The sequence below is a fragment of the Gigantopelta aegis genome, chromosome 3 (assembly GCF_016097555.1).
Source record: "Gigantopelta aegis isolate Gae_Host chromosome 3, Gae_host_genome, whole genome shotgun sequence".
NCBI classification, from domain to species: Eukaryota; Metazoa; Mollusca; class Gastropoda; order Neomphalida; family Peltospiridae; genus Gigantopelta; species Gigantopelta aegis.
Window position 1 is genome coordinate 66008335 of NC_054701.1, and position 27594 is coordinate 66035928.

At 37.3% G+C, this 27594-nt stretch overlaps 1 protein-coding gene across 4 annotated transcripts; it reads left to right on the forward strand.

The window, feature by feature from the left end:
* Window positions 1-98: 98 nt before the first annotated feature.
* Window positions 99-27594, forward strand: LOC121368486 (mitogen-activated protein kinase 7-like). 4 transcript variants are annotated; one of them, XM_041493221.1, is made up of 12 exons: window positions 104-163; window positions 2052-2149; window positions 5361-5935; window positions 11057-11242; window positions 12016-12123; window positions 13976-14187; window positions 15960-16142; window positions 18432-18783; window positions 21387-21515; window positions 22794-24139; window positions 25386-25561; window positions 26967-27594. In XM_041493221.1, exons 3-12 carry the CDS (start codon window positions 5389-5391, stop codon window positions 27130-27132), a joined length of 3405 nt encoding a protein of 1134 aa, XP_041349155.1. In that variant the 5' UTR covers window positions 104-163; window positions 2052-2149; window positions 5361-5388; the 3' UTR covers window positions 27133-27594. The 4 variants fall into 4 exon arrangements, with proteins under 4 accessions (XP_041349157.1, XP_041349155.1, XP_041349154.1 ...); XM_041493223.1 differs by lacking the exon at window positions 2052-2149 and having other exon boundaries at window positions 99-163; XM_041493220.1 differs by lacking the exons at window positions 104-163; window positions 2052-2149 and adding an exon at window positions 2487-2602.

Genomic DNA, 27594 nt, shown 5'->3' on the forward strand with positions numbered 1-27594 from the left:
ACTATTGCTCCCTCTCAGAGCATTACTTTGTTAAAGTACACCTTATGTGGATAAAATCAAATTAATATTAAAATGTGCATTTTCAGCCCCTCGTTGTTCAAACAGATGTCAAGACTAACGACACCAGTCATTCAGAGTGATGAGGACTCTAAGTTGAAACCTGGTAAGTAGAACGAAGGAAGGAAATGTTTTATTTAACGACGCACTCAACACATTGTATTTACGGTTATATGGCGTCAGACATATGGTTAAGGACCACACAGATATAGAGAGAGGAAACCCACTGTCGCCACTTCATGGACTACTCTTTTCGATTAGCAGCAAGGGATCTTTTATATGCACCATCCCACAGACAGGATAGTACATATCACAGCCTTTGTTACACCAGTTGTGGAGCACTGGCTGGAACGAGAAATAGCCCAATGGGGCCACCGACGGGCATTGATCTTAAACTGACCGCGCATCAAGCGAGCGCTTTACCATTGGACTACACCCCGCCCCTTGTTCTATCGACGCACTCATCCTCGGATGTGAGATAAGAACCCGCTGTTTATATAGGTTACTAAAAAAACAAAAGCAGTGGAACTCTGGGCTGAAGGTCTGGCCAGGCATGTAGGATCCGGTGTGTGTGTGTGTGTGTCTATGTGTGTATGTGTGTGTGTGTGTGTGTGTGTGTGTCTCTCTCTCTCTCTCTCTCTCTCTCTCTCTCTCTCTCTCTCTCTCTCTCTCTCTCCTCCTCTCTCTCTGTCTCTCCGTCTGTGTGTCTGTGTGTGTGTTGTGTGTGTGTGTTGTGTATCTGTTCCGCTGTGTGTGTATCTGTTGTGTGTGTCCATCTGTCTCCTCCTCTCTCTCTCTCTCTCTCTCTCTCTCTCTCTCTCTCTCTCCTCTCTGTGTGTGTCTGTCTCTCTCTCTCTCTCTCTCTCTCTCTCTCTCCTCTCTTCTCTCTCTCTCCTCTCTCTCTCTTTCCTCTGCTGTTTATGTTTTCTCTCTCTGTATTGTCCTGTCTCTCCCTCTGTGTCTCTCTTTGCTCTCCTCTTCCCGCTGTCTCTCTCTCTCTCTCTCTCCCTCTCTCTCCCCATCTCCTCTCTCTCCTCCCCTCTCTCCTCCTCTCTCTCATCTCTCTCTGTGTGTGTGTGTGTGTGTGTGTGTGTAGTTAGGGTGTGGGTGAACGCCTGTACTTGCCACATCTTGAGGTCCAAAATATCCACCCCCCCCCCCCCCCCCCCCCCCCCCACACACACACACATCTTAGTTAAATTTGGGGGAAGGGTTATGGCATGTTTTAGGGTGAGGTTCTCTCTTTATATCAATATAATGAAGGGTGTCGAGGTAACAGATGGATATCTTTCCCAAAATATTTACTTCTTTTTGTCTTGTTGGGGCGGGACGTAGCCCAGTGGTAAACCGCTCGCTTGATGTGCGGTCTATTTGGGATCTGTGGTATGGTACATATAAAAGATCCCTTGCTGCTAATCGAAAAAGAGTAGACCATGAAGTGGCAACAACGGGTTTCCTCTCTCAATATCTGTGTAGTCCTTAACCATATGTTCGACGCCATATAACCGTAAATACAATGTGTTGAGTGCGTCGTTAAATAAACCATTTCTTTTCTTCTTTTTGTCTTACTGTATATATATACCAAAACAAAAAAGTGCTTGTGCCCCTCCCTTCACAATAGCATGTGCCCCTTGCTACGCGCTGTAAGTGATGTGTAATTTAATAGTTAAAAAGGAATAATTGCCGAAAATATTTTACACAGCCTGCTCAATATTACATTGAAAGTCTGATTATATTGGGGGAATTACAAAATAAAGAAAAAGGAAAAAAAAAAAAAAAAAAAAAATGTGGGTGCGCTCGATTGGGCGGTCGGAAATCAGTCAGAACTATTCTTTATAATTCCACCAGTCGAAGGAAAGAATATTTTATTTACATTTACGCACCCAACACGCATAATTACGGTTATATGGTGTCGGACTTATGGTTAAGAACCACACAGATAATGAGAAAGGAAACCCGCTGCAGGAAGAATTAAAACGATTTATATTTTTCAGTGGCTGGAGCTGCACGTTATGTTTAAACATTTTAATAATGACGTTTTGTGCTTGTAACTTGCTGCTCCACCTGTATGGACAGATTATATTATATCCAGGTGAGATCATATATATATATATATAGAGAGAGAGAGAGAGAGAGAGAGAGAGAGAGAGAGAGAGAGAGAGAGAGAGAGAGAGAGAGAGAGAGAGAGAGAGAGAGAGAGAGAGAGTAAATGCAGATTCGCAGTGGATTTCAATGGCAAATTACCTCTGACCTCTGAGAGCATACACTAGCATCCGCTATCTTGGATTATGTTCACACCACCTTCATTGGCTTCAAGTTTAAAATTGTCGGAATCCAGTCGGAACTTAATTCTGCGACTCTCACTTGCGATTCCGATTATTCCGATTTCTGGAATTGCCAAACGAGCATGCCCATTGCAAAATGAATTACTTCCCTTTATTTCTGGTTCATCGGAGTAGGAAGATGGACATTTCCCTTTCATTCATTCACAATTGTGAAGCTCTGTCTGTTCTTCGTTTCGATTTTCCAAAAACCTCTGGCCATTGTAGGTATTACGGTTTTCGTACACTTTTATGGTCATTAAAAAAAATCTTTACGGTGGTGACACCAAAACCATGTGTCATGCGTTTTCGATACGAATTAGTACAATTACGATTTAATCAAAACATTAATTTAATTTAAAATACCATGGGTGGACCAGTTTCGGTGAGCATAAGTATTCGGTTCTAAAGCATATCAATATTTATAAGCAGACAGTTGTTATTCAAATACCTTCCTTTTTATTAGTATTTCTACACTTCACATCATGTGTCACATGAATTATACTAAACTGGCCTCGAAGTAGCTAACTGCTAAGTACTAAGTTTACTGTACATGCGTCAAAAACTAGCATGCATCAGCAGTAAGCGGTCAGCCTATTTGCAGCCCTGAGCCCGAACGTCGCCCCAAGACAAAAACAGAGCCCGAATGTTAATGCCAAGGTCATGAGGTGTACATTGTTCATATTTGGCACAAAGATGCACCTCAACACAATACATTTTAAAACATTCTCACAATATGGATACCTAAAAATGTTTGGTTTTTTACCTTTTTATTTTTTACATATTTAAATACATGATACTGATAGGTATCGTCATGCCAAATCCCATGATTGTATATGTCATATTTAATCACTTAATGGATGTTTCCTTCTTCAGACGGTGAATACAGATTTCGTTATGTACAGCCCGAATATGAAAAATGCAATTTGTTTCTAAAAAATATTTTTCCTACATTTTTTTTTTTAACATATATTATAATTGCATCATGTTGAGGTGTATCTTTGTGCCAAAGATTAACAATGTACACCTCAGCATTACCATTCGGGCTCTGTTTCTGTCTCCGGGCGACGTTCGGACTCAAGGCTGCAAATAGGCTGACCCACAGTAAATATTGTTAGTTAGGTAACCTGTTTCAGTGGGTGATATGTTAAGTGGTATAACTTACAGCAAAAAGTTTCCAGCATAAATTTGTTCAGTGTTTTATCAAAAGATGTATATTGTTCAATAAAACATGCACTTAAGTTATAATAATTTACAAAAAAATATATTTTAAATATTTTAAAGCAAATTACAAAATGGAGCTCTCAAGAACCAATGTTAACAGACAACATTTTAGGAAAACGAATATAACAATTATGTTGTCTTGCAATCGTGTAAAAAGTTGAGCAAATGAATGGTTATAATGGTCAAATTGTTTGGTTAAAAAATATACGCTGCATTCTGAGTTTTAATAAATATATAAACAGATATATGCAGAAAGCTATTTATTTTAAATCATATAAGGACCATATATTTTTGGCATTATCTACATAAGGTTATTTTGATAAAATTAGACCTCTTGATACTAAGCAGCTCTGTGATTAACCAACTATCACTTCAAGAACAAAAAATAAGTAAAAATTGGATTTCCAGTGTTCTCGCTGGGTGAAAATTAAAGGAAGGCAGCCGCTCCTCACCACACCCTATAAAAAAAAAAATATATATATATATATATATAAAAAGGGGGGGGGGGGGGGGGGGGGTCAGTTTTAGTTGGTTATCATATTGTTGTGTGTTGGTAGACTGAGAAAAGACATACTCCTTATTTTGCCTACAAAAAAGTGCAAAGGGGTTTATAAAAAGACTCGTCTTTTAATTGAACCGAAGATGATAATTTCAAGATATATGAAAAACAATAAAATTGTTTGTAAAGTGATCTCCTAATGTCAGATAAATTTTTTCTATTTCCATCTTCATCGAATGAATCGATCGCTGTGATAAAATATTATCGCCAGCTGATAAAAAGTTTAGTTTTTGTAAAGGCGGTGTATATATTATTTGGCACTCAAGATAAATTATTTTAATGATAAACACTACCACTTCCGTTGTTTTTATAAGCGTTCATATCCCCTCAAAATGAAAAGTTTACAATATTTTATAAAGAACTTCTGAATAAACAGAATAACAGAAAGTAAAAATCATCAGTTTGAACCAATTATATCTGCAACTGAGGACAAAATATCAAACGATAGTTAGTGGAAACAAAAGACAGAATGACCGTTCTGATCACGTGACAAATTTGGCACCAAATAAGGGTTTTTTCAATCGGAGATTGCCAAATTCGTAAAAAATAAAATGTTTTCATTTCTTACATAAAATATAACTTTTATTGTGTCTATCAAACATACAAATGGATACAGATATTGGACAAAATAGAGGCTGTTAAATTACGTTACGGTAACTGTCGTAAATGTTTTGTCAATTGCTTTTTTGTACATAACGCGGCTTGTTTCCTTTGATGTCCAGTGTGCAGACTAATCGTTTTTTGTGTGGAAAAAAGTGCATTTGGAAATAGCGGAGATAGGTGCTGGAAAATAAAGAGGGGCGCTCAAAAATAAAGGAGGGCGGGGAACCTGAAAGGAGGGCGGCAAAATGGAGCAGCGAGAACACTGATTTCCTAATTTTATACCATTAACCGATGATTAATAAATCAGTGTGCTAAAACTTTTTTAACGTTTTATATGTTTAATATTAATTATTTTATGAAACTATATTGCCAAATTAGAATAAAATTTGCCAATTGTTTTAGAAATTCACAGTGCCAAATTATCTATAAAACTTTAAAAATTGCAGAAACTGTTATTTTGTAACAAAATTTCAATTATTAAATGTACTTGTTTTCGAAAATAAAATAAAATTTGCCAATTGTTTTTAAAATTTGCAGAGGTAATTGTATTATTACATGTACATGTATATGGTCATGTTCTTTCTTTGTCATTTCAGAATGATTGTTTCCTGACATTAAAACAGCATGGCCAGTAACTTTCCACTGAAAAATAAGGCTGCTATGGAACAGTTTCGGAAAAACCTGGAGAAGAGATCGCTGAACGTGAAGTTTGACCTCGAAAACACGGACTATAAGGCCCTCGAAAACATCGGTATTGGTGCATATGGTGTGGTGTGTTCAGCTATTCACAAGAAAACTAATGACAAAGTTGCCATAAAGAAGATCCCGAACGTATTTGAAGCGCTGACGTTAACAAAACGGACCTACAGAGAGATTAAGATTCTCAAGCATTTCAAACACGACAACATCATTTCAATTCGAGAAATTCTGAAGCCGTCCGAGCCGTATAAAGATTTTAAAGAGATTTATGTTGTGTTTGACTTGATGGAAAGTGATCTTCACAAAATCATCTATACAGACCAGGACTTGACTGAAGAGCACATCAGATATTTCTTGTACCAGATTCTCCGAGGTCTGAAGTACATCCACTCGGCTAATGTCATCCATCGTGACCTGAAGCCAAGTAATCTACTTGTCAATGAAGACTGCCACATTAGAATTGGTGACTTTGGTAAGTGTGAAGACTACCATATTAGAGTTGGTGACTTGTACATTTTTATGTAAAGATTGCCACACTAGTTTAAAAATTAGTGACAGGTAAGTATGAAGAGTGCCACATTAGAATTTGTGACTATTAAGTATGAAGACTGCCATATTAGAATTGGTGATTTCGGTAAGTGTGAAGACTGCCACATTAGAATTGGTGACTTCGGTAAGTGTGAAGACTGCCACATTAGAATTGGTGACTGGTATGTGTGAAGACTGCCACATTAGAATTGGTGACTTCGGTAAGTGAAGACTGCCACATTAGAATTGGTGACTTCGGTAAGTGTGAAGGCTGCCACATTAAAATTGGTGACTTCGGTAAGTGTGAAGACTGCCACATTATAATTGGTGACTTTGGTAACTGATGACTGCCATATTAGAATTGGTGACTTTGGTAACTGAAGACTGCCGTATTAGAATTATTAGAATTGGTGACTTTGGTAACTGATGACTGCCACATTAGAATTGGTGACTTTGGTAACTGAAGACTGCCATATTAGAATTGGTGACTTTGGTAACTGAAGACTGCCATATTAGAATTGGTGACTTTGGTAACTGATGACTGCCATATTAGAATTGGTGAATTTGATAAGTGAAGATTTCTACATGTACATGTATGTTAGAATTTGTCGCGTGAGAGCTAAAAGGTCGTAAGTGGTAGATACGACCTAAAACGTCTTTTTTGCATATTCGGAATCGCCATCCCCGATTACATGTTGTCACAAAAAATCTTAGCTGTGTCCCTAATTGCATCGCTTATACTGAAGGATTTAAATGGTCATAAGTGAATCACAGATACCAATTTGCACGAAAATAGATGTAACTGACACATACGACTTTCCTCCGATTTGCTTGCTGTCCATTATGTGAACACGACTGGTCGTGTGTGGTAGATACACCCTTTTTAAATACAGTTTGTTATATAATTATGTCTGACATAGGTCGTATGTGCCAAATACGACACATATGTATTCTTTGTTTTCGGTCTGTGATAGAAATTACAAATGCGAAGTACAATAGAGCATGCATTATGTCAATATTTTTATGTGCTTGAATCCTAAAAATAATATGACTTTTGTCGTTGTGAGAGCCCGGTCTATTTAAGAAAAACATTTGGTACTGCATGCAAGGAACCATTTGGCACATGTACAATAATGGTGTCTGTATATATAAATAGGAATTGCAGTAACATTAATGTTTGTACATGTATGGTTTGCTATTTTATGTGCACCATAATTATAATAATAAACATGTTTTGGTGAATTTTCTTGAAAAACAAATATCTATTTTGAAATGTTTTTAATTGAAGCAAAGTTTCCAACATGTAATGTGTATCTGTAGATACAATTTTAATTCATAATAATGTTGTATGTGGCATATACGACCAAAGTGTAAGCATAATCACACTGATTTTGGATGTACATGTATTTAATTATATGTTACAGTGATCAAGTTCCGCCTTTCAGCAGCCTTTGAAGATCTACAGGATTTCCCTAATGTAGGCATTATGGATTAACAATATTGCACATACAAACGTCATTGTAAGTTATGCAGGACAAAGTCCAGTAACAAAAGACAGTGTAATCAGATGTAAGGTTAAAAGGCGAATAAAGTGAATGTGGCCTCAACATAAATGATAGCAAGATCTATGAACTTCGATTAACTTTACAGTTAACAAATATTTGCAACAGAATATCCCTGTCCTGAGTCAGACCCCTGATCCTATTGGAGGCCGGACTTGGGGATAGGCGTGTTCGAAACCCTAGTGGTATATGGACTATGGACACCTTAAATCAGTTGCTAAGCTAAGCAACAGCACGCACAACAGAAGCTGAACATAACATAGCACACACAACATAAGCTGAACATGACATAGCACACATAACAGGACATGAATATAACATAGCTCACACAACAGGACCTGAACATGACATATAGCATACACAACAGAACTTGGCATATCAATGACAACAAGACCTGAACATAACATAGCAAAAAGCTGAACATGAGAAAATAATCACCGTAGAAAATGAATATGACATAGCACGTGCGACAGTTTATTTGTTTGTTTTGTTTAACAGCATTACTAGAGCACATTGGATGTCAAACATTTTGTAATTATGACTCATAGTCATCATTTTTTCTAATGCAGCAAGGTATCTTTTATATGCACTTCCCCACAGACAGGACAGCACATACCACGGTTTTTATCCAGTCACTTGCGACAGAACCTGAACATGATATAACACTCACAACAGAACCTGAACATAATAGAGAACTCACAACAAAACCTGAACATGACGTGGCACACACAACAGAACCTGAACGTGACATAGTACACACAACAGAACCTGAAGAAGAACCTGACAGAACACACATACAACATACCATGATCATGACATAGCATACACAAGAGAACTTGAACACACAATAGAACCTGGAGAGATCACTGGACGCACAACAGAACCTGGAGAGATCACTGGACGCACAACAGAACCTGGAGAGATCACTGAACACACAATAGGACTTGGAGAGATCACCGGATACACAACGGAACCTGGAGAGATCACTGGACACACAACAGAACCCGGAGAGATTACCAAATACACAATAAAACCTGGAGAGATCACCGGATACACAACAGAACCCGGAGAGATCACTGGACACACAACAGAACCCGGAGAGATCACTGGACACACAACAGAACCTGGATGGATCACTGAACACACAACAGAACCTGGATGGATCACTGAACACACAATAGAACCTGGTGAGATCACTGGACACACAACATAATCTGGAGAGATCACTGAACACACATTATAACCTGGAGAGATCACTGGACACACAACAGAACCCAGAGAGATCACTGGACACACAACAGAACCCGGAGAGATCACTGGACACACAACAGAACCTGGATGGATCACTGAACACACAACAGAACCTGGATGGATCACTGAACACACAATAGAACCTGGTGAGATCACTGGACACACAACATAATCTGGAGAGATCACTGAACACACATTATAACCTGGAGAGATCACTGGACACACAACAGAACCCAGAGAGATCACCAAATATACACCAAAACCAGGAGTGTGGCATTGAACACACAACAGAACCCGGAGAGTACACCCAACACATAGCAGAAGCTGTAGGGTTTACTGTTCGCTCGATATAACCTGGAGAGAATCCTGCATACTCAACAGGTGGACATGGTATAGTGTTCACTACTTCTGGATTCGATATTCAGTACACACCCTCATTGGAAATGTAAACCCTATAGCCTTTGGATGAGCTTCACTTGAACCCGGTGTATCCCAAACCAATAAGCTGCTAAACATAGTTTCTTCATTAAAGGATACCAGTTTCAGTTTGCTTAACTATTCTGGTTTGTCTGTTGCACTAGCTGCTAAACCAGGTATTCTTGAAACTAGTGAAGTACACCCTGAGGCAGCAGAACCAGGGACTATCTGCAAAAGGACTCCCATGGTGCAGAGAACACGGAAAGAACACTGCACACAACATTACATCATCTTTTCTGATGACTCATCAGGAACGAATACTTGCCTAGAAAAAGAGGTTTTGTATGGACAAGTTGTCTGGTTCTGATGCATCATCATCAAACAGCGAACATGGAGCACTACTACCACAGTGTTTCTGCAAGATAGAAATTTTGGCTCTATAGAATTGAATGCAACCACAGCCAACAGAGATATGGGGGGTTCTCCCTCAGAAAGAAAATGGGTTAAGTTTAGGGTTAGAATTAAGAAAATCATACAGTAATGATAAAGAGTTATTAATTTTGTCAAAAAGTTAACTTAAAAAAACAATTCTTCAAAAATATTTGGGTATGGTACCATACCCATTTTACCCTCTGGCAGAAACCCTGCACCAGATAAGGTCACACAAATTCAGGGGTCGGTCAAAGAAAAAAAGGATTTCACAAGTCAGAGTAGTTTTTTCACATTATTATTAATTTTTTTGGTTGATTTTATTTATCGTATTATTAATAAAAGTAAAATAACTTTTTTCATGTAATATAATATTTTGTTTAAGCGGTGATTTTATTAATACATACTTCTACTTGTATTCCTGTTTGAATGTTTGCTTCTAAATATTTTCTATTTACAAGCATTCTCCTTTTTAAAAATAAATATGTGATTTGCAAAACTGAAATGTTTTAGAAGTGATGTTTCTTTCAGAATAAATATTTAAATTTACTTGATATACCGTTGGTCGTAAGTGACGCATTTAATTTAATCATGAATAACTGTCATAACTACAACTATTTAAGCAAATAATTAAAACACCTAATATGCTATAAATACCGCAAATATCCAAGAAATCGTAAATATGTTCATCTTTTATTGTCATTAAAATAAATTCGACATCTTAACTACTGATCAAGAAAAACAGTTTTCCTTCATTATCTCGGCTTTTTAAAAATGAATTTTGATGCACTTACATCCTTCTGGCTCTCACGTGGCGAATTGTACATGTAGGTATGAACATATCAGAATTGGTGACTTCAGTGCATGTAAGTATGAACATAGAATTGGTGACTTAGAATTGAAGACATCGATGAGTGTGAAGACTGCCATATTAGAATTGGTGATTTGGTAAGTGTGAAGACTGCCATATTAGAATTGGTGACTTTGGTAAGTGTGAAGACTGTCATATTAGAATTGGTGACTTTGGTAAGTGTAAACATTGCCACATTAGAATTGGTGACTTTGAAGTGTAAAGACTGCCACATTAGAATTGGTGACTTTGGTAAGTGTAAACACTGCCACATTAGAATTGGTGACTTTGGTAAGTGTAAACACTGCCACATTAGAATTGGTGACTTTGGTAAGTATGAACTCGACATAGAATTAGAAATTTTGCTTTGTGTGAAGACTACTATATTAGAATTGATGACTTTGGAGAATGTGAAAACTATCTTATTAGACAATTGAAGACTTTGATCCATATAAAAATTGGATATTTTGGTAAAACGGGTAAATCTTTGTACATTTAAATGCCAGTGATTTTTATTTTTCAGTAACTTATTTACCATATTATTTTATTTTTGCAGGCATGTCTCGTGGAATATTCTATGAACGCGATGAACCTGCATTTTTTATGACTCAATATGTTGCGACTCGGTGGTATCGTGCGCCGGAAATCCTCCTATCATTGATTGAGTATGGTACAGGGGTAGACATGTGGTCTGTTGGCTGCATCTTTGCTGAAATGCTCGGTCGGAAGCATCTGTTTCCAGGCAAGTTAAAATAGATATTGTAGTGAACTGTAAAATTCAGTTGTAAGTTGTTGTTTTTTTGTTTTTTATTAATTTAACCATTACAATCCTGTATTTCCATAAAAACAATCCAAAACACAAATGAGCATTGAGTCCACTTCCCCATAAAATACCTAATTTTCAATGGGTTGTTTTTATGTAAACTGATCTTTTAATATACACTATTCATGATATGATTTAATTATGTTGGGTTTCAGTTAGACGCATGTTTTATATCATACATAAACATAAATGGCAGGATTGTTGCCCTGCTTTAAATATACGACCGTCTCCTACAATGTAGTTGTAACTATTTAGTTTGCACAAGAACTGTCCAGGAATAATATTGTGGGTAAAATATCCATTAAATGTAACTTTTATACTTTGCCCAAATTTGAGGATTTGCTCCAGCACTGGGGGGGGGGGGGGGGGGGGATTGACAAGCATTACATACTTTTAGAGGGGTGGGGGGTCTTAATGTTAAAAAACATTACCTGGGGAGAAGAATGAAAATTAATATGCCTTATTTATGTGTTACATATTTGTTCCACGCACCCTCCCTCAAGAGTCCCTTGTTTTGAGAATTGCAATTAAATATTATTTTGATATATCTCCTTGTTACTAATTCATAGGAGCAACCTGTAGCAGAAGTAGGTTTCTTCTCTGACACTACAGCAAGTGTTACAGTCGCAATATGCTTGACACCCAATGGCCACGGATTAAACAAACATTCCTTTCCTTTGTTTTTTCTTCAGGCAAAGACTACATCTCACAGATCAAGCTAATTGTGGGCTTGTTGGGGTCTCCATCCGATGAGCTGCTCAAGAACTGTCAGAACGTCATCATCAGAGACATCATCAAAAGTGAGTGTTCTCGATCAGTTTTAACTAACATATATATATCGATATCTACAGGGCTCGAAATAGGAAGTAAAGTATGGCCTGCTAAGAAAAAATATCGACCACTGGAAATAAGACAGCATGGGGTGTGGAAAATTACGACCTCTGAGATGTATTTTAGAGCATTATAAATTAAAATTAAAATGTATTATGAGCTCACCCTCAGCTAAGTAGAAGATGAGATTATCGTACATACATTTCTCTTTTGAAAAATTACCTGCCATTTTTCTGGTAATTTTAGCAGGTGAATTTGTATTTTACCTGCTGTGTCAAAAAAATTGACTGCTTTTCGCAGTCCGCTGTTTCGAGCCCTGATCTAGTCACAGCCTGCACTAAATATGGTTTTGGTCAACAATGTCAGTGTGACTTGATGTGAAAAAGGAATGGAGAAAAATGTTTTGGCAATCACAAAAGGGTTTTATTTTTATGTGCATTTTGTAAAAATTGTGGTTAAGATGTCATTAAAACTCAAATACAAATGTACTTACCTTTACAGGGATTTAGATCTTACTAATATAGGCACAATGGGTGTTTTTCTGTTCTGAGCACTTGCCTGGGGTGCGTCAGTCGTAGGATCAAATCCACCTTTGGGTTTCTGTTCTGAGCACAGCAAGGTCATTTTAGTTCCATACTGTCTATAAAGGACATTCCTGAGTTTGCTGCATTGTAAGATGTTTCTGAAAAGTAAAATATTTCTACGAGAAAAATTACATATTAAATATATTTTCTTGTTTAGAATATCAGTGTTGTCTGTGTATTCAATGTGTTTCTGGTCATGTCAATATTTGTAAGAAGCCCAAACTGGATTTGGTCTTCAAATAATTTCAACCGGCCTCGGTGGCGTAGTGGTTAGGCCATCGGTCAACAGGCTGGTAGGTACTGGGTTTGGATCCCAGTCGAGGCATGGGATTTTTAATCCAGATACCGACTCCAAACCCTGAGTGAGTGCTCCGCAAGGCTCAATGGGTAGGTGTAAACCACTTGCACCAACCAGTGATCCATAACTGGTTCAACAAAGGCCATGGTTTGTGCTATCCTGCCTGTGGGAAGCTCAAATAAAAGATCCCTTGCTGCCTGTCGTAAAAGAGTAGCCTATGTGGCGACAGCGGGTTTCCTCTAAAAAAATATGTGTGGTCCTTAACCATATGTCTGACGCCATATAACCATAAATAAAATGTGTTGAGTGCGTCATTAAATAAAAAATATATTTCAGGAAATAAAATGAAATTTAACCTACTACAAATATAAGAACAATCAGAAACACGTTTAATATACAGCCACTAATATTTCATGCAGACAAATATATTTGATATGTAATTACAATCGTTAAAAATTGCAGCAAACTCAGGAATGTCCCTTTAACAGCTGCTGGAGAGTTGTGACTATTCAGAAATGCATTGCAAGTTATTATCATCTAATTAAAACTTTACATTTCAGCGTGTTTGTATTTAAATAGGGAGTGATTATTTTGGGCATATGTATTCAGGGCTCAAACTGGAACGAATTTTGGTATAGCCAGTTTGCAGATATAGTGTAGTACTTATCTCCTTGTAACTTATTAAAATGTGGTTAATTTAAGCAATATTTTATTAGACCAAAGACTCAATGTTGTAGCCACTTTGTATAAAAATTAGCTAAACTGGCTAATTTGGCAAAGTACAGGGTGAACCCTGTGTATTTTGTGCTCAACATTTATCACTTTATTTTTGGTATAAGCTAAAACCCTTGAAGTATATACTATAAATGATGTACCATAATACCATCAGCAGTATAATTCTTCGAATCATTAATTCTCTTTAATTACTTTTTCATGCAGAGCTTGGTCAGAGGACGGCCATTCCGTGGAAGACGCTGTTTCCGAAGGCGAGTAAGAAGGCTGTAGACTTGTTGAGTAAGATGCTGGTGATCGACCCGGCTAACCGGATTTCCGTGGACAAGGCTCTGGAACACCTCTTCCTCAACAAGTACCACGACCCAGATGACGAACCCATCTGTGTGCCAGCTTTCAAATTTGACTTCGAGAAGGAGGTATGTGTGGAAAGTATGTTTTGTTTAACGACACCACTAGAGCACATTGATTTAGTAATCATTGGTTATTGGATGTCAAACATTTGGTAATTTTGACATAGAGGAAATCTGCTACATTTTTCCATTAGTAGCAAGGGATCTTTTATATACACCATCCCACAGACAGGATAGCAGATACACCAGTCATGGTGCACTGGCTGAAATGCGAAATAGTCAAATAGGTCCACCGATGCCACAGGGCTACGTCCCACCCCGAGGTATGTGTGGAAACCATTCTTAAAGTTATAACCATTTTAGTAGAGGGGCAACATCTATGTAGCTGCATAGGTAGAGCACTTGCCTGAGGTGCTTAAGTTGTAGGATCAAACCCCCATGGTGGATCCATTTTTTGATTGTTTTTATACCATACCAACCTGTGGCACTCGAGAGTCGGTGGGCCCATTGGGCTATTTCTCGTTCCAGACAGTGCACTATGACTGGTATATCAAAGATCATGATATGTGCTGTCCTGTCACATGCTGCTAATTAAAAAATGTTGCAGGTTCACTCTCAGATTATATGTCAGAAATATCAAATGTGACGGTGATTAATAATTCTGTGTCGTTAAAACAATAAAAAAAAATTAAGAGTGTCTGCATAATTGTTGCCTTCCTCTAGACTTAAATATTCATGTATACTGATACAGCACTTTTTTTCACAAGTGTTTTTTAATATGAAAAATATCAACCGAGTCTAACAATCAATATTTGTTGAGGCTCTGCTGAGACAAATACTGATGAACTAGACGAAGTTGATATTTTACATATTAAAAAACATGAGTAGTGAGTTCTGTTTATCCTATAACACTTCTTAAAATAACATTATAATTCGATTTTTAGTAAATCACAGTACTAAAGTTGCCTCCATCGGTAATATGATGTCATCACAATTAGCATATATTAGTTTGATGTCACACATGTTAACTAAATTTTATGAAAACGTTACGCTCAGGTATACTAGATCTTGAATAAACCGGAACCCTGTCAGAACTGACCAAGATTCATTGTAGCAAATTTTTTAAATTCTAAAATATGACCCTAAACACCAGATCCTGCCTAAATCCGATAAATATTCCCCGACTTGATCCAGTTTCAACATGATTCACTGTACTATGATTTTCTTTGACAAATACTCCCAAGATTTGTTCTTCTCTATATGCTACATACTATTATTAAACAGGGATTTTTCTCGGATAAATATATTTATAGTCCATCTCATCCTCCTACAAAAATGTCTTTTGGAAATAATTTCAGTTTTGTTTGACATAAGAAGAAGTACCATGTTTTGGAAATAACAAAAACATACTATTTTTGTGTCCAATTTAGAAAATAATTGTCTCAGAAATAAAGAACATGTAGTAAATTCTGTAGTATAAAAAAGGCGTTACCTGTGGGACGGTCTATAGGTCCCCGGCACAATCCAGTTTTAACAGGTTTCACTATTATTTAGTAAAATTGTATTAATTAATTAAAGTAAAGTAGGGCTAGTGAATATTTAATCGTGGCTAGTAAAACATTTTAATCACTGATCCCATGGCTAGTGGATTTTTAAAAAATTCTACAAGCCCTGCTGCTTGATCCTATCCCATATTTATGATTTTCTTTGAGAAATACTCCAATATTTGTTTTTCTTTGTATGCTACATAATACAGCGATTTCTTTCTGATAAATACATGTATATTTTCTTGTTTTGGTGCTAGTGTTTGACTTACTTGATGCCATCGTGTGTTTCAGAATATGGACAAGGACATTCTGCGGGAGGTGATATACAAGGAGATCATGGAGTACCACCAGCCGAGGACCCCCACTTTCAGCTTCAACGCTGTGCTCCGGCCCGCCCCCAAATCTGAAACAAACCCGCTCGTCTTGTCTCCATGTCCTCCCATCGAAAAGAAACAGCTCGATGCACAACTTACGGTCATTATGTCGTTATTCTTTGTTGAAGGGTGGGTGGTACGTAGCCCAGTGGTACAGCTCGATGCACAGTCAGTGTGGGATCGATCCCTGTTGGTGGGCCCATTGGGCTATTTCTCGTTCCAGCCAGTGCAGCATGACTGGTATGTACTACCTTGTCTGTGGGATGGTGCATATAAAAGATCCCTTGCTGCTAATCGAAAAGAGTAGCCCATGAAGTGGCAACAGCGGGTTTCCTCTCTCAATATCTGTGTGGTCCTTAACCATATGTCTGATGCCATATAACCGTAAATACAATGTGTTGAGTGTGTCGTTAAATAAAACATTTCTTTCTTTCTTTCTGTTGAAGGGGTGCTTGCTACTAACTGAAAAATGTACCATGTTTCCTCTCTAAGACTAATGTCTAAATTACCAAATGTTTGATATCTAATAGCCGATGATGAATAAATCAATGTGCTCTAGTGGTGTCATTAAAGAAAACAAACTTTTATACTGTTGAAAAGACAGGATGTTACCCTGTGGTAAAGTGCTTGCTTGATGAGTGGTTGGTTTGGGATCGATCCACGTCGGTGAACCCATTGGGCTATTTCTCGTTCCAGTCAGTGCACCATGACTGGTATATTAAAGGTCGTGGGATGTGCTATCCTGTCTGTGGGATGGTGCATATAAAAGATCCCTTGCTACTGTTGGAAAAATGTAGCAGGTTTCCTGTCTCTTTATATGTCATAATTACCAAATATGAGTGGCGTCATGGTAGGCCATCAGTCTACAGGCTGGTAGGTACTGGGTTCGGATCCCAGTCGAGGCATTGGATTTTTAATCCAGATACCGACTCCAAACCCTGAGTGAGTGCTCCGCAAGGCTCAATGGGTAGGTGTAAACCACTTGCACCGACCAGTGATCCATAACTGGTTCAACAAAGGCCATGGTTTGTGCTATCCTGCCTGTGGGAAGCGCAAATAAAAGATCCCTTGCTGCTATTCGGAAGAGTAGCCCATATAGTGGTGACAGCGGGTTTCCTCTCAAAATCTGTGTGATCCTTAACCATATGTCTGACGCCATATAACCGTAAATAAAATGTGTTGAGTGCGTCGTTAAATAAAACATTTCTTTTTTTTTTTTAATTACCAAATGTTTGACATCCAATAGCTGATAATTATAATTAATAAATCAATGTGCTCTTGTGGTGTCGTTAAACAAAGAAGACTTAAACTTTATTCTCTGCTGAGAGTAAAATGTAGATCAGTGATAAAGTTAAAGTTTGCTTTGTTTAACGACATCACTAGAGCACTTTGACTTTTTAATCATTGGCTATTGGATGTCAAACATTTTGACATGTAGGTCTTAAAAGAAAACCATTGTGTTGTTTCATTAGCAGCAGGGAATCTTTTTAAATGCGCTTTCCCCTGAACAGTACATACCATAGACTTTGGTATACAAGTCATGCTGCACTGGTTGGGAATGGGGTTGGGGTTCCAGTCAATGTATGGGTCCAATGAGGTGGGTTCTCTTCTATTACTTCCTTTTTTTTCAAATTGCATGTAAGCACATGCTGAACATAATGAAATTTTAACAATTTTGTCTAAAGAACCTGCAGAGGCTACTGCTCTAAATTAGCATCAGTTGATCTTTTGTATGATTTAACAGTAGAGAGAGCAGCACCTTTAATAAAGCTGACATGGCATACTGAAGAGAGCACAGGATAATGAAATAGGTCCAATGAAGGGGGTCGATCCTGTGACCCATCACATCTCAAGCAAATGCTTTATTACTGACAGGGATGTGGTCTAATTCAATTGGTAAAATGTTTGCCTGAGGAGCTTTAAAGACAAAACTTTCTTTTCTGATCACTGATTTATTTATATATTATTTCATGCATGTTGTTCTCAGCCAAGGCCCATTTATATGATGTATAAAAAATATTTATTTAAAGGGTTTAGGTGGAAATGTTTCTTTCAACATTTAGAAATGAAATAACCCAGGTGTTTGTATATTTCAACAATAGGTATGTTATGGTTTACTGTATCAGAATTGTGTTATTTTGTCAATAATTTAGGGTGAAAATGACCTTGGATTAAAAAAAAATCCCCAAATCTTGCAGAGTCATGAAAAGTATCAGTACTCCATCTGTTGTAATCTTTTCATAAAAAAAACAAAGGAAACATAGAGGGCTTTTATGAGATATTTATCAGTTGAAATGAACAGAGGAACAGTATTCAGATGGCATTAAAATCCGGAATTTGTTTTATATTTTATAGTTTTAAGAAATCTAGAATTCATGTTTTATTTTAGGATTTTTTTCAAACTGTATCATGTGAACCATCATACCCAGATGATACAGGAGAATCCTTTTCTACTGACGATCTCTTAGTGAAACCTGAAGAGAAAAAGAAGTCGCCAGTCACCGTGGACACCAGCACCCTACTGCCGACCCTGACTTTTGACGTCGAGATGCTCAGTGCCAAATTTTCCGAGGGGAAATCAGAAACCCTAGAATTGAAACCGGTGCCGATCGTGAAGAAGACTGATAAAGAGAACAAACCAGCCGAGGTGTCAGACACAGCCAATGTGACCATCTCCCTGGGAACCAAGGCACGCATTAAACAAGCTCTTCAAAATGCCAGCGAAAGAAGACAAAGAACTGGTAGGTTTTCAGTAGGGGTGTCACGATACACCTACTTAACGATACGGTGCCTATCACGATACATAACCCGTGGTACGATACATATCACGATACATAACCCGCAGTACGATACGTATCACGATACATAACCCGCGGTACGATACGTATCACGATACATAACCCGCGGTACGATACGTATCACGATACATAACCCGCGGTACGATACGTATCACGATACATAACCCGCGGTACGATACGTATCACGATACATAACCCGCAGTACGATACGTATCACGATACATAACCCGTGGTACGATACATATCACGATACCTGTTTCACAGTGTTTTCCCAGTAAAACAAGAAGTTGAAGCTTAGGTGAAGTATTTTATAATAAGAAATAAACATGATGAAAATGAAACACTGATAAATCAGTTTTAATGTGGAGACTTCATATCATAGACATATTGAGATAAGCAGGCACATATTATCTGTCCACTTCATTGCTTTTCCTTAAGTAAATAACTTGTCAATAACTATGTGTCAGTACCAGTTGATGTTGGTAAATTGATACGAAATTAAAATTGGAATCAATGCATAGTCAAAATATAAATCGATACACAAACAAGGGTATCGTGTATCAAATTATTGGCAGTTGTATCGTGATGCATCGGTGACACCCCTAGTTTTCAGTAACAATAGCCATAAATGTATTTCCTTGATTTCCTTGCATATTGGCTTTCGCAGGTATACCCTTTTCCATGTTTTGAAATAGAGGATAGGATAAAGTAGATGAAAAACCATCAAAAAAAGAGTTAAATATTACCCTCTACTGCCTTAAAGAAATGATGAATTTATCAATGTAAGTTGCGCTGATGATTTTGGCAATTGTGGTATTTATCATTTAACACAAGCCTTGTTATTATACTTATTATCATGATTCTTTTTAATGGCCAAATTAAGCATTCAACACAGATAATTGAGAATGGCAGATGTTTAAAATATAGATGGCTACAAGCACCAGACTTTGTTAGAGAAATAAGAACTAGAAAATAGATTTTTAATGAAAAGTTGACCTCCAAGGCAAGATAAAAGCAAGGGGAACGGCAAAGCTGGGTTTCTTTTAAAGAATATGTCTTGTAGAAAATGATGCTAATATGCAAAATAAAGATTCATTTAACTATTTCATTTACCTCCTGCAATGGATTTCTGTAAACCTAGCTCTATATATATATATATATATATATATATATATATATAGGCAATACATATTACATTATGTATATTTGAAGGGTCCACGGGGGAAAAACCTGTGATGTCACATTTTTAGTAAGGTGATATTTTTCTATTCTAACATTTACAACTCTGCAATGTGGAATATTTATGCCTAAGTAAGCATAATTTACCATCTACTTTTAATGGCGTACCATAATTATAGATTTTTAATTTTTTGTTTCATTGTAATGCTATAACGATAAATCGGTATACTGGTATACCACGATAATTGATCAGCTCGATACGAACCATGGTACAGTTTTGCGTATCGTGATTTTTATACGCTATTTTTTTTCCTTGTATCTTATTTGACATGAAATAGGCAAGCAAACAAAGAAACAAAAACCACATCTTTTTATTAATTGGTGATGACAGGAAATGTAACAATCACGTCAAGCATAGTCGGCTTACTTGTTGGCATACGAAGTGATAGGTCGGTTATACTTGGTTCTAACTTCTAAACAAAACGTGTTAAAAGTCCAATGAAAATAACCAGTTAATGATAATTACAAATGAATGTTTTGTTACTTGCACATTATCATTCATTGTTCATTTACGTTGGAATACGGCTACGGCTATCATCTTCAAAGAAATAAACCAACAAATGAGAATCACACTTCGCTGTTTTTCACTGAACTCGGAATACTTCGGCCGATCGTTCAAAATACCTCGGCTTTGGTTCAGTCGATCTGTCGAAACATTGCGACTCAATACGTACATTTCCGTGTCAAGCAAACAGCAACGGAATAGCCCGATAGTAAGGATTTCCGAATGTGACAATTTATAAATAGATTGATACCATCACACCGGTGTTCTAGTAGACTAGTATTGTGTTAAAAAATAAAAATATGGCCTAAAACATTTAGCCTGACAGCTGAAACTAATAAAGATCATTAAAAAATTATGCCTTCTGTTTTCATTAAAAAAATCCAACCCATAAATATTAAATTTAAATAATATCAACTATATTGCAATACATATTGCAATACAGTTTCTTATATCGCAATATATCACAATACGGTTTTGACCGTATCGTTGCACCCCTATTTCATTGTGACCTTGACATACACAACTGTTAAAGTACTAACTATCTGTTTGAACATCTTAGGTTATTCCCGTGGACCCTTCATTTATAAATTATAAGCAAAAAAATTTATAGCCAAAAGCTTAATTTAAAAATCCTGGTTTAGCTTACAGCCATTTTTAATACGTTTTTGTGAGTATTACTTGCAATAAAAAAGCAATTTTTTAGTAAATGATATAATGCCAACAAAGTTGTATAAGAGCAATATATTTCAATAGACTTTATTTTAAGTTCTTTTATTCACTGATATTAGTGTTTTGTATGTAGAATCTACTGGTGATGATGGAGAGAAAAAACCTATAACTGCAGCTCAGCGACAGAGAGAACGGGAAGAAAAACGAAAGAAGAAGAAAGATAGAGCATTGGAGAGGAAGAAGAAAGTGAAAGAAAACAAAAGTATTAAACATTTATTAACCATTTCTGTGGGGGTTTTGCAGAAGGGCGGGATGTAGCCCAGTAGTAGTGCACTTGCCTGTTTAGGATCGATCCTCATCGGTGGGCCAACTGTGCTATTTCTCGTTCTAGCCAGTTCACCACGACTGGTATACTAAAGGCTGTGGTATGTGCTATCCTGTTGGTGGGATGGAGCATATAAAAGATCCCTTGCTATTAATGGAAAAATTTAGCAGGTTTCCTCTCTAAGACTATATGTCAAAATTACCAAATGTTTGACATTCAATAGCCGATGATTAATTATAATAAATCAATGTGCTCCAGTGGTGTCGTTAAACAAAAACAATCAAACAAGCTTTGTTTGCAGACTATCATGAAAATCTTACATTTATGACGGGGTATATTAATAATATGTATTACTTCCAGTATAGATTGTTTCTTGCTGCATTCTGTGGAATGATGGTGTACTGTTCAAATCGGTTATGTTCATTTTAAGGGGTTTTGAAAGATTTTATAATGCACTGTTAGAAATAACAGTGTTTTGGAGTTTGGGTGACAAAACAGACTTCTTCCAGTAGCTTTGGATGACCACTGAGGGTAATTTATCTTTTTGGGGTAGTTTAACCCTTTACTGTGCTACTAATTGTTTCATTAAAATTAAAGGCACTATTCAGTCTTTGCTACCATCAAAAGCTTTTTAACTAATTAAAATTATATATTAATTTTATCTTGTCTACTACTAATATTACAGGGCACAATATTTCACAAGCACCATTGTTCTGTTCGCATGTCGGTTACATAACTTTAAAATCACTTGAACGGACAATTGGTTATGTGGTGAACAATTACATTTTAAAATTAAAAGTACCATATATCACTAATGAAAGAAAAAAATCAGTTTGTTTTTAAAAACATTTAATCAAACAATGTAGCACAGAATTGTAGTTCAAGTGTTTTAAGATTAAGTAGGCCTATATATAACTCATTGGTTATGAGAACTATATTCACATAACCGAACAATCGGTTACCTAAGTAAAACTTACGTGAACCGACTTCTGGTTACCTAAGATTTTGAAATATTGTCTCCGGTATTTATGGTCCAACCCTGGCACAACAGTATTGGTTTCTGGGGTGTCATTAAATATCCATTCATTCATTCTTCAGCCACAGGCATCTTCCAACTCCTGTGATGCAAACTTGATGATAAGTTCTTGATTACTTGCTTTTACTTCTGTGGTCATATTACAAACAAATCTGAAAACCAGTATTTTGTTTTTGTAGACACGACAGTATTTATTCTGAGTGATGCGGATAAGGAAATGTTACAGAGGTGGTCACAGATGCAGCAGGTACCAACAGGACCAACAGGAGTGGGGGTCTCCAATGTTCCCCTTGCTGCTGCTCCTGGACAGACAATCATCATCACTTCATTAAGTCAGACAGTGCTACAGCCCATAGTTTCAAACGTCCAGCCACAGCAGGAGTCCACTGGACAGATAGTCCAGCCAATACTGCCAGCAACTAGTTCTGTGTCCAGTGTCGTTCTTTCACAGGTGGTGCACGATTCACTGGTGCATTCACAGACAGGTGTTCTGCAGACAAAGTCAGACATTCCTGCGGGACATGTTATATCTACGGGTCATTTCCAGTGTCCTTCCACTGAGGTTGGCGCTGGTTCTAATACAGCAAACATGGAACATGATTCTGTACAGAAGCCAGAACATCAGTTGCAGAGCTGCATGTTTCAGTCTGCAGGTAAGAGTAACTTGCCATTTCAGACACAGACGTCTGGCTTACATACACAGACGTCTGGCTTGCAGCAGCAGCATCATATATTTCCTCAACAACAGCAGCAGCAGCAGAATTTGTTCAACCAGATGACTCAAAATAATGAACTTTGTCACTCTCAGATGGACCAGTCACATCAAGGACAGTCGTCAAATTCTCTGTTCTCTCAGGATTCACAACAGCTAGCTAGTCACTCTGTGCCTCCTGTCACCAGTGTCCGAGGACACCCGGCCTTCGGTCAGGGAGACGCTTCCTCACTTGTTGCTCCAGCCACAGATCTTCAGAGACACGCTTTCCTGCAACAGGATGCCACACTTTTTCACTTTCCTCAGGGATTTTCCAATTCCAGGTCCACTTGTCAGCCTGATGCTTATTCACATGAGTCTGGTCCACAGGGAGGAGAGTTCACCCAGCACCATGCTGAGCAGCAAGGGATGTTTGCTGGTGTTGGTGGTGATCCATTTCCTCCTCCACAACCTGCAGCATCGACATCACAACAGACTCTGCTGTCGACATCATCTCAGCAGCCTTTCACTAACTTCACATCTGGCTCTGAGCATGTGTGTCAGACATACCACAACAATCCTAGTCCTGTTGGGTATGATCCAACAGCAGCAGTAGCAGGAGGAGGTGTGAGTGGAAGGAGTGCCTGGACACCTGCAAACACTGATCAGTACGTACAGAAGGCTTCTTTAGCTGATGGACACGCAAAGCATGAGAATCAATTACCTCAGGAACAAAAGACACAGGATAGGATAACATCACCGACTCAAAGATCAACTAACAGGCAGCCTCAAACTTTGAAGATCAAGTGTTCACCTCCACCAAGGGCACCTGAGGTAAAAGCAAAAAACTATTAAAGCTAATTAAACTGTACTATAAAATAATAAAATATAGATGAATATAAAAATATTAGGGAATTAACACATAGTGTCACAACTTATAGCGATTGGCTGAATTCAGCACTTACTACATTAGGGATGAGACAGCTTTAAATTTTAAGATCAATATTTATGAAACTGAACAACATTGAAGACAAATTTATAACAAGTACTATGTACAAGTCACTTTATATATTTAGTATTATGGCATCATATAAGCTTTTGTCTATTAAAATAGGCTTACATGTACATAATATTACATTAATTTAGTTGTATATTTGCAGAGGATTGTAAGAAAAGTGTAGTGAAATTAGTATTTAATATTTTGAACTTAATTTACGTTCAGGTAGTTATGAGAACCATGAATATATTTTTAATGAACCTTCAGATTTCAAATACTATGTCTTTAAGATTGTGGCCATTTTAGTCTACTTATATTCTGCTAGATTTGTCTTCAATTTAATTTTAGACAAACTGATCAATATGCTTTTGAAGACCAGGGGTCTAATTTACAAAATTCTTGCAACTTTATGATCTCGCAATGCAATGCAAAATGACTGCAATAACAATGTGATGTTGCCTATCTATGACAGCTTTGTGAATTGGATCCATTCACAAAGGTCTCTTTAAAGGGACAAACCCTAGTTTCAACCTGTGAAAATTAACACCAAGTTTAGTTAATCTACAAACCTGTAACACATTTGGATAAAGTTACAATTGAGTGAAATAAGAGTCTGTGACTTTGAAATGATGAAATACCCTCTAAATATAGACCAAAACTCGACTCCATAACTGTTACTTCTCAGACGCACATGTGTTTTTAAAAATATGAGAAAGGTATTTTGTGATATTAAAACCCCCAGGATGACCAAAAACACATTGAATGTACGGAAATGGATAATCTAAACAATAAAATCTTAGTAAAGTATGATTTCAGTTATCAAAAAAGGGCTCTAATAGTCAAATATATGCCTTAGTGTTTAAAAACTAGGGTATGTCCCTTTAAGTCACACAGTCCTTGCAAGTATATTTGCATTACACTACGAGTATGCAAATTTGCAACATTTTAGTCAATTAGGCTCCTTCTCAGTTCCATCGGTTGTCATTAAGACATGATGACAGTGTACTGAGGTGTCGTTAAAGAAGCTTTCATTTCATTTCTATCTTGTCAGTTCAAAGTCTATCCTGTGTTTTATCTTTACAGGTGCCTGCCAACCACCACGATCTCATTGCTCTGTTGAGCAAACAGCTGATGAAGAGTGGTATGGCAGATCCCTTCCCACCGGCGCTGTCTCTAACCCCCAAGGGAACAGGAGGAGGATATGGAGTTGGAACTGATCTTGATGCCTTGATGGTGGATGCCCATGAAAACATTGATGTGTATGTTGTAAAGTTTTACTTTCTTTTATCCTGCAACCACTGTTTCTATTGACAGAATATGATGATGGATAGAGCATAGCCAACATTACAAAATCGCTCATTTGACCTCTAGGTCATCGTACAATGTGGCTGCAATAACAGAAATAATAGCTTTTCCCCTTATTTGTTATGGTCTGCAGGATAAAGAGAATAACTAGTTAATGACATCGGATATCTGCTTTATCCTGTTCAGGCTGAATGAGAAATTCTGCTTGGAAAAGAAGAGTCACGGAATTTCCCATTCTTACCTTCACAGGATAAAGGAGATATCCGATGTCATTAACTAGTTATTCTCTTTATCTTGCAGACCATAAAAAATAAGGGGAAAAGCTGTTATTTCAGCCACATTGTACGATGACCTAGAGGGTAGAGAGTATGGTATACATCCAACTCGTTTTTCCATGCCCACATCCATTAGGTTCAGGCATATCCATCCTGGGTCGGGTCTCTGGTATGACCAGTGGCCTGACCCAGGGCATATGTATAAGAGAGCTAGCTTACTTTTTATGTGAAGCAGCTTTTTTGTTGGGAATATTTACAGAATTATTAAGAAATGGTGATTGACTAAAATGTAGTACAGGACCAAGCATCATGTCCATCATCTGACATGAGCAAAGTTTGCCCAATTTAACAGGTCTGTGCTATTTCTGTGTGCATCCCAATTTCTTAAGACCGTATTGCATTTTTGTCTAAATTTTAATTAGTGTAACTAGTGTCATATAAGTGTAACCTATGTTGTGATAGGTTTCTCACCACACCTAAGGATTGTTCTAGAGTAGATTGCACACAGGAGGTAACGGGCAATATTTTTGTTCTACATTCACCATACATGTTTGTCTCACTTGTAGGAGGTAAAAAGGTGAGATATACATGTAGATATTACTTTTCTGTATCAGTTTTTGTGATTAGCTCAATATTAAAGTTTTGCGTTTAGCTCCGTTTTTAACAAACTAAGTCCTAGTTTAATAAAACTTGGTTTATACATGTAGTTGCTCCTATGAAAATTCACCACAATGTATGTCAGGAATTTTTTATTTTTTTATTTTTTTTTAATTCGATTTTAACATGCATTGAAATGAACATCTGTGGATGCAGCTTCAAGCGACATGAATCAGTTTAGGTTAGGTGAGACATTTCATTCTGCAAAATTCCTGTTTATAATCCAGTATACACAGGGGAAACAAATGCAATAGCCCACCAGATATAAAATAATGCCCACACCACTAAACAAGTAACGTTTAAGACAGACACATAAGTTGCATGCCCTGGAGATGCATTAGGCTTGAATCATCAGTTAATCAACAAGTAGATAAATGGCCTACATCATCATTATTATGATCCCTTGTGTTTCTTTGTTTCGTTTCAGGAACCGAGTAGAGCAAAGTCCATTGTCATCATCACTGATAGCCGACTGGCTGGACATCAGTGGAAACATTACACAAGCTGACCTAGAGGCACTGGAGCATGAGATGGAGATGCAGTCACCCATGTCTTTGTCTTACAGTGACTTCAATCTTCACAACCCGCCATAAACAATTTTTGTATTGAGTGACATAATTAGTCATATTTATACACCCATCTTTGACAGCTTGTATTATAGTATATTGTTGTTCCTCCGTCCATTAACGTTTTTTTTGTCCAGGGCATATTTCCTTTATCAACTCGTGTAGAATTATCAAACCGTATACCTACGGATAGCAGTGTCACATACCATAATTAGGTCACCATGACCTACTTTCCACCAATTACTGTACCTTAAAGGCAGTCATTGTTACATTTCTGTTCTGGATTGGGGGGTTTTGCAAAAAGGTTTCATTCTTTTATAGTATGGATGTGCCTCAACTTTCAGTGAATATGAGCACATTAACAGTTTCCCTTCCATATTTTCACAGTAACGTGTACATTCATGTGTATATGCTTTGGATTGAACCATTTGTATACCTCAAGATTGGCATTACTTCTGTGGACATTCCAATAAAAGTGGTTTCTTGTTA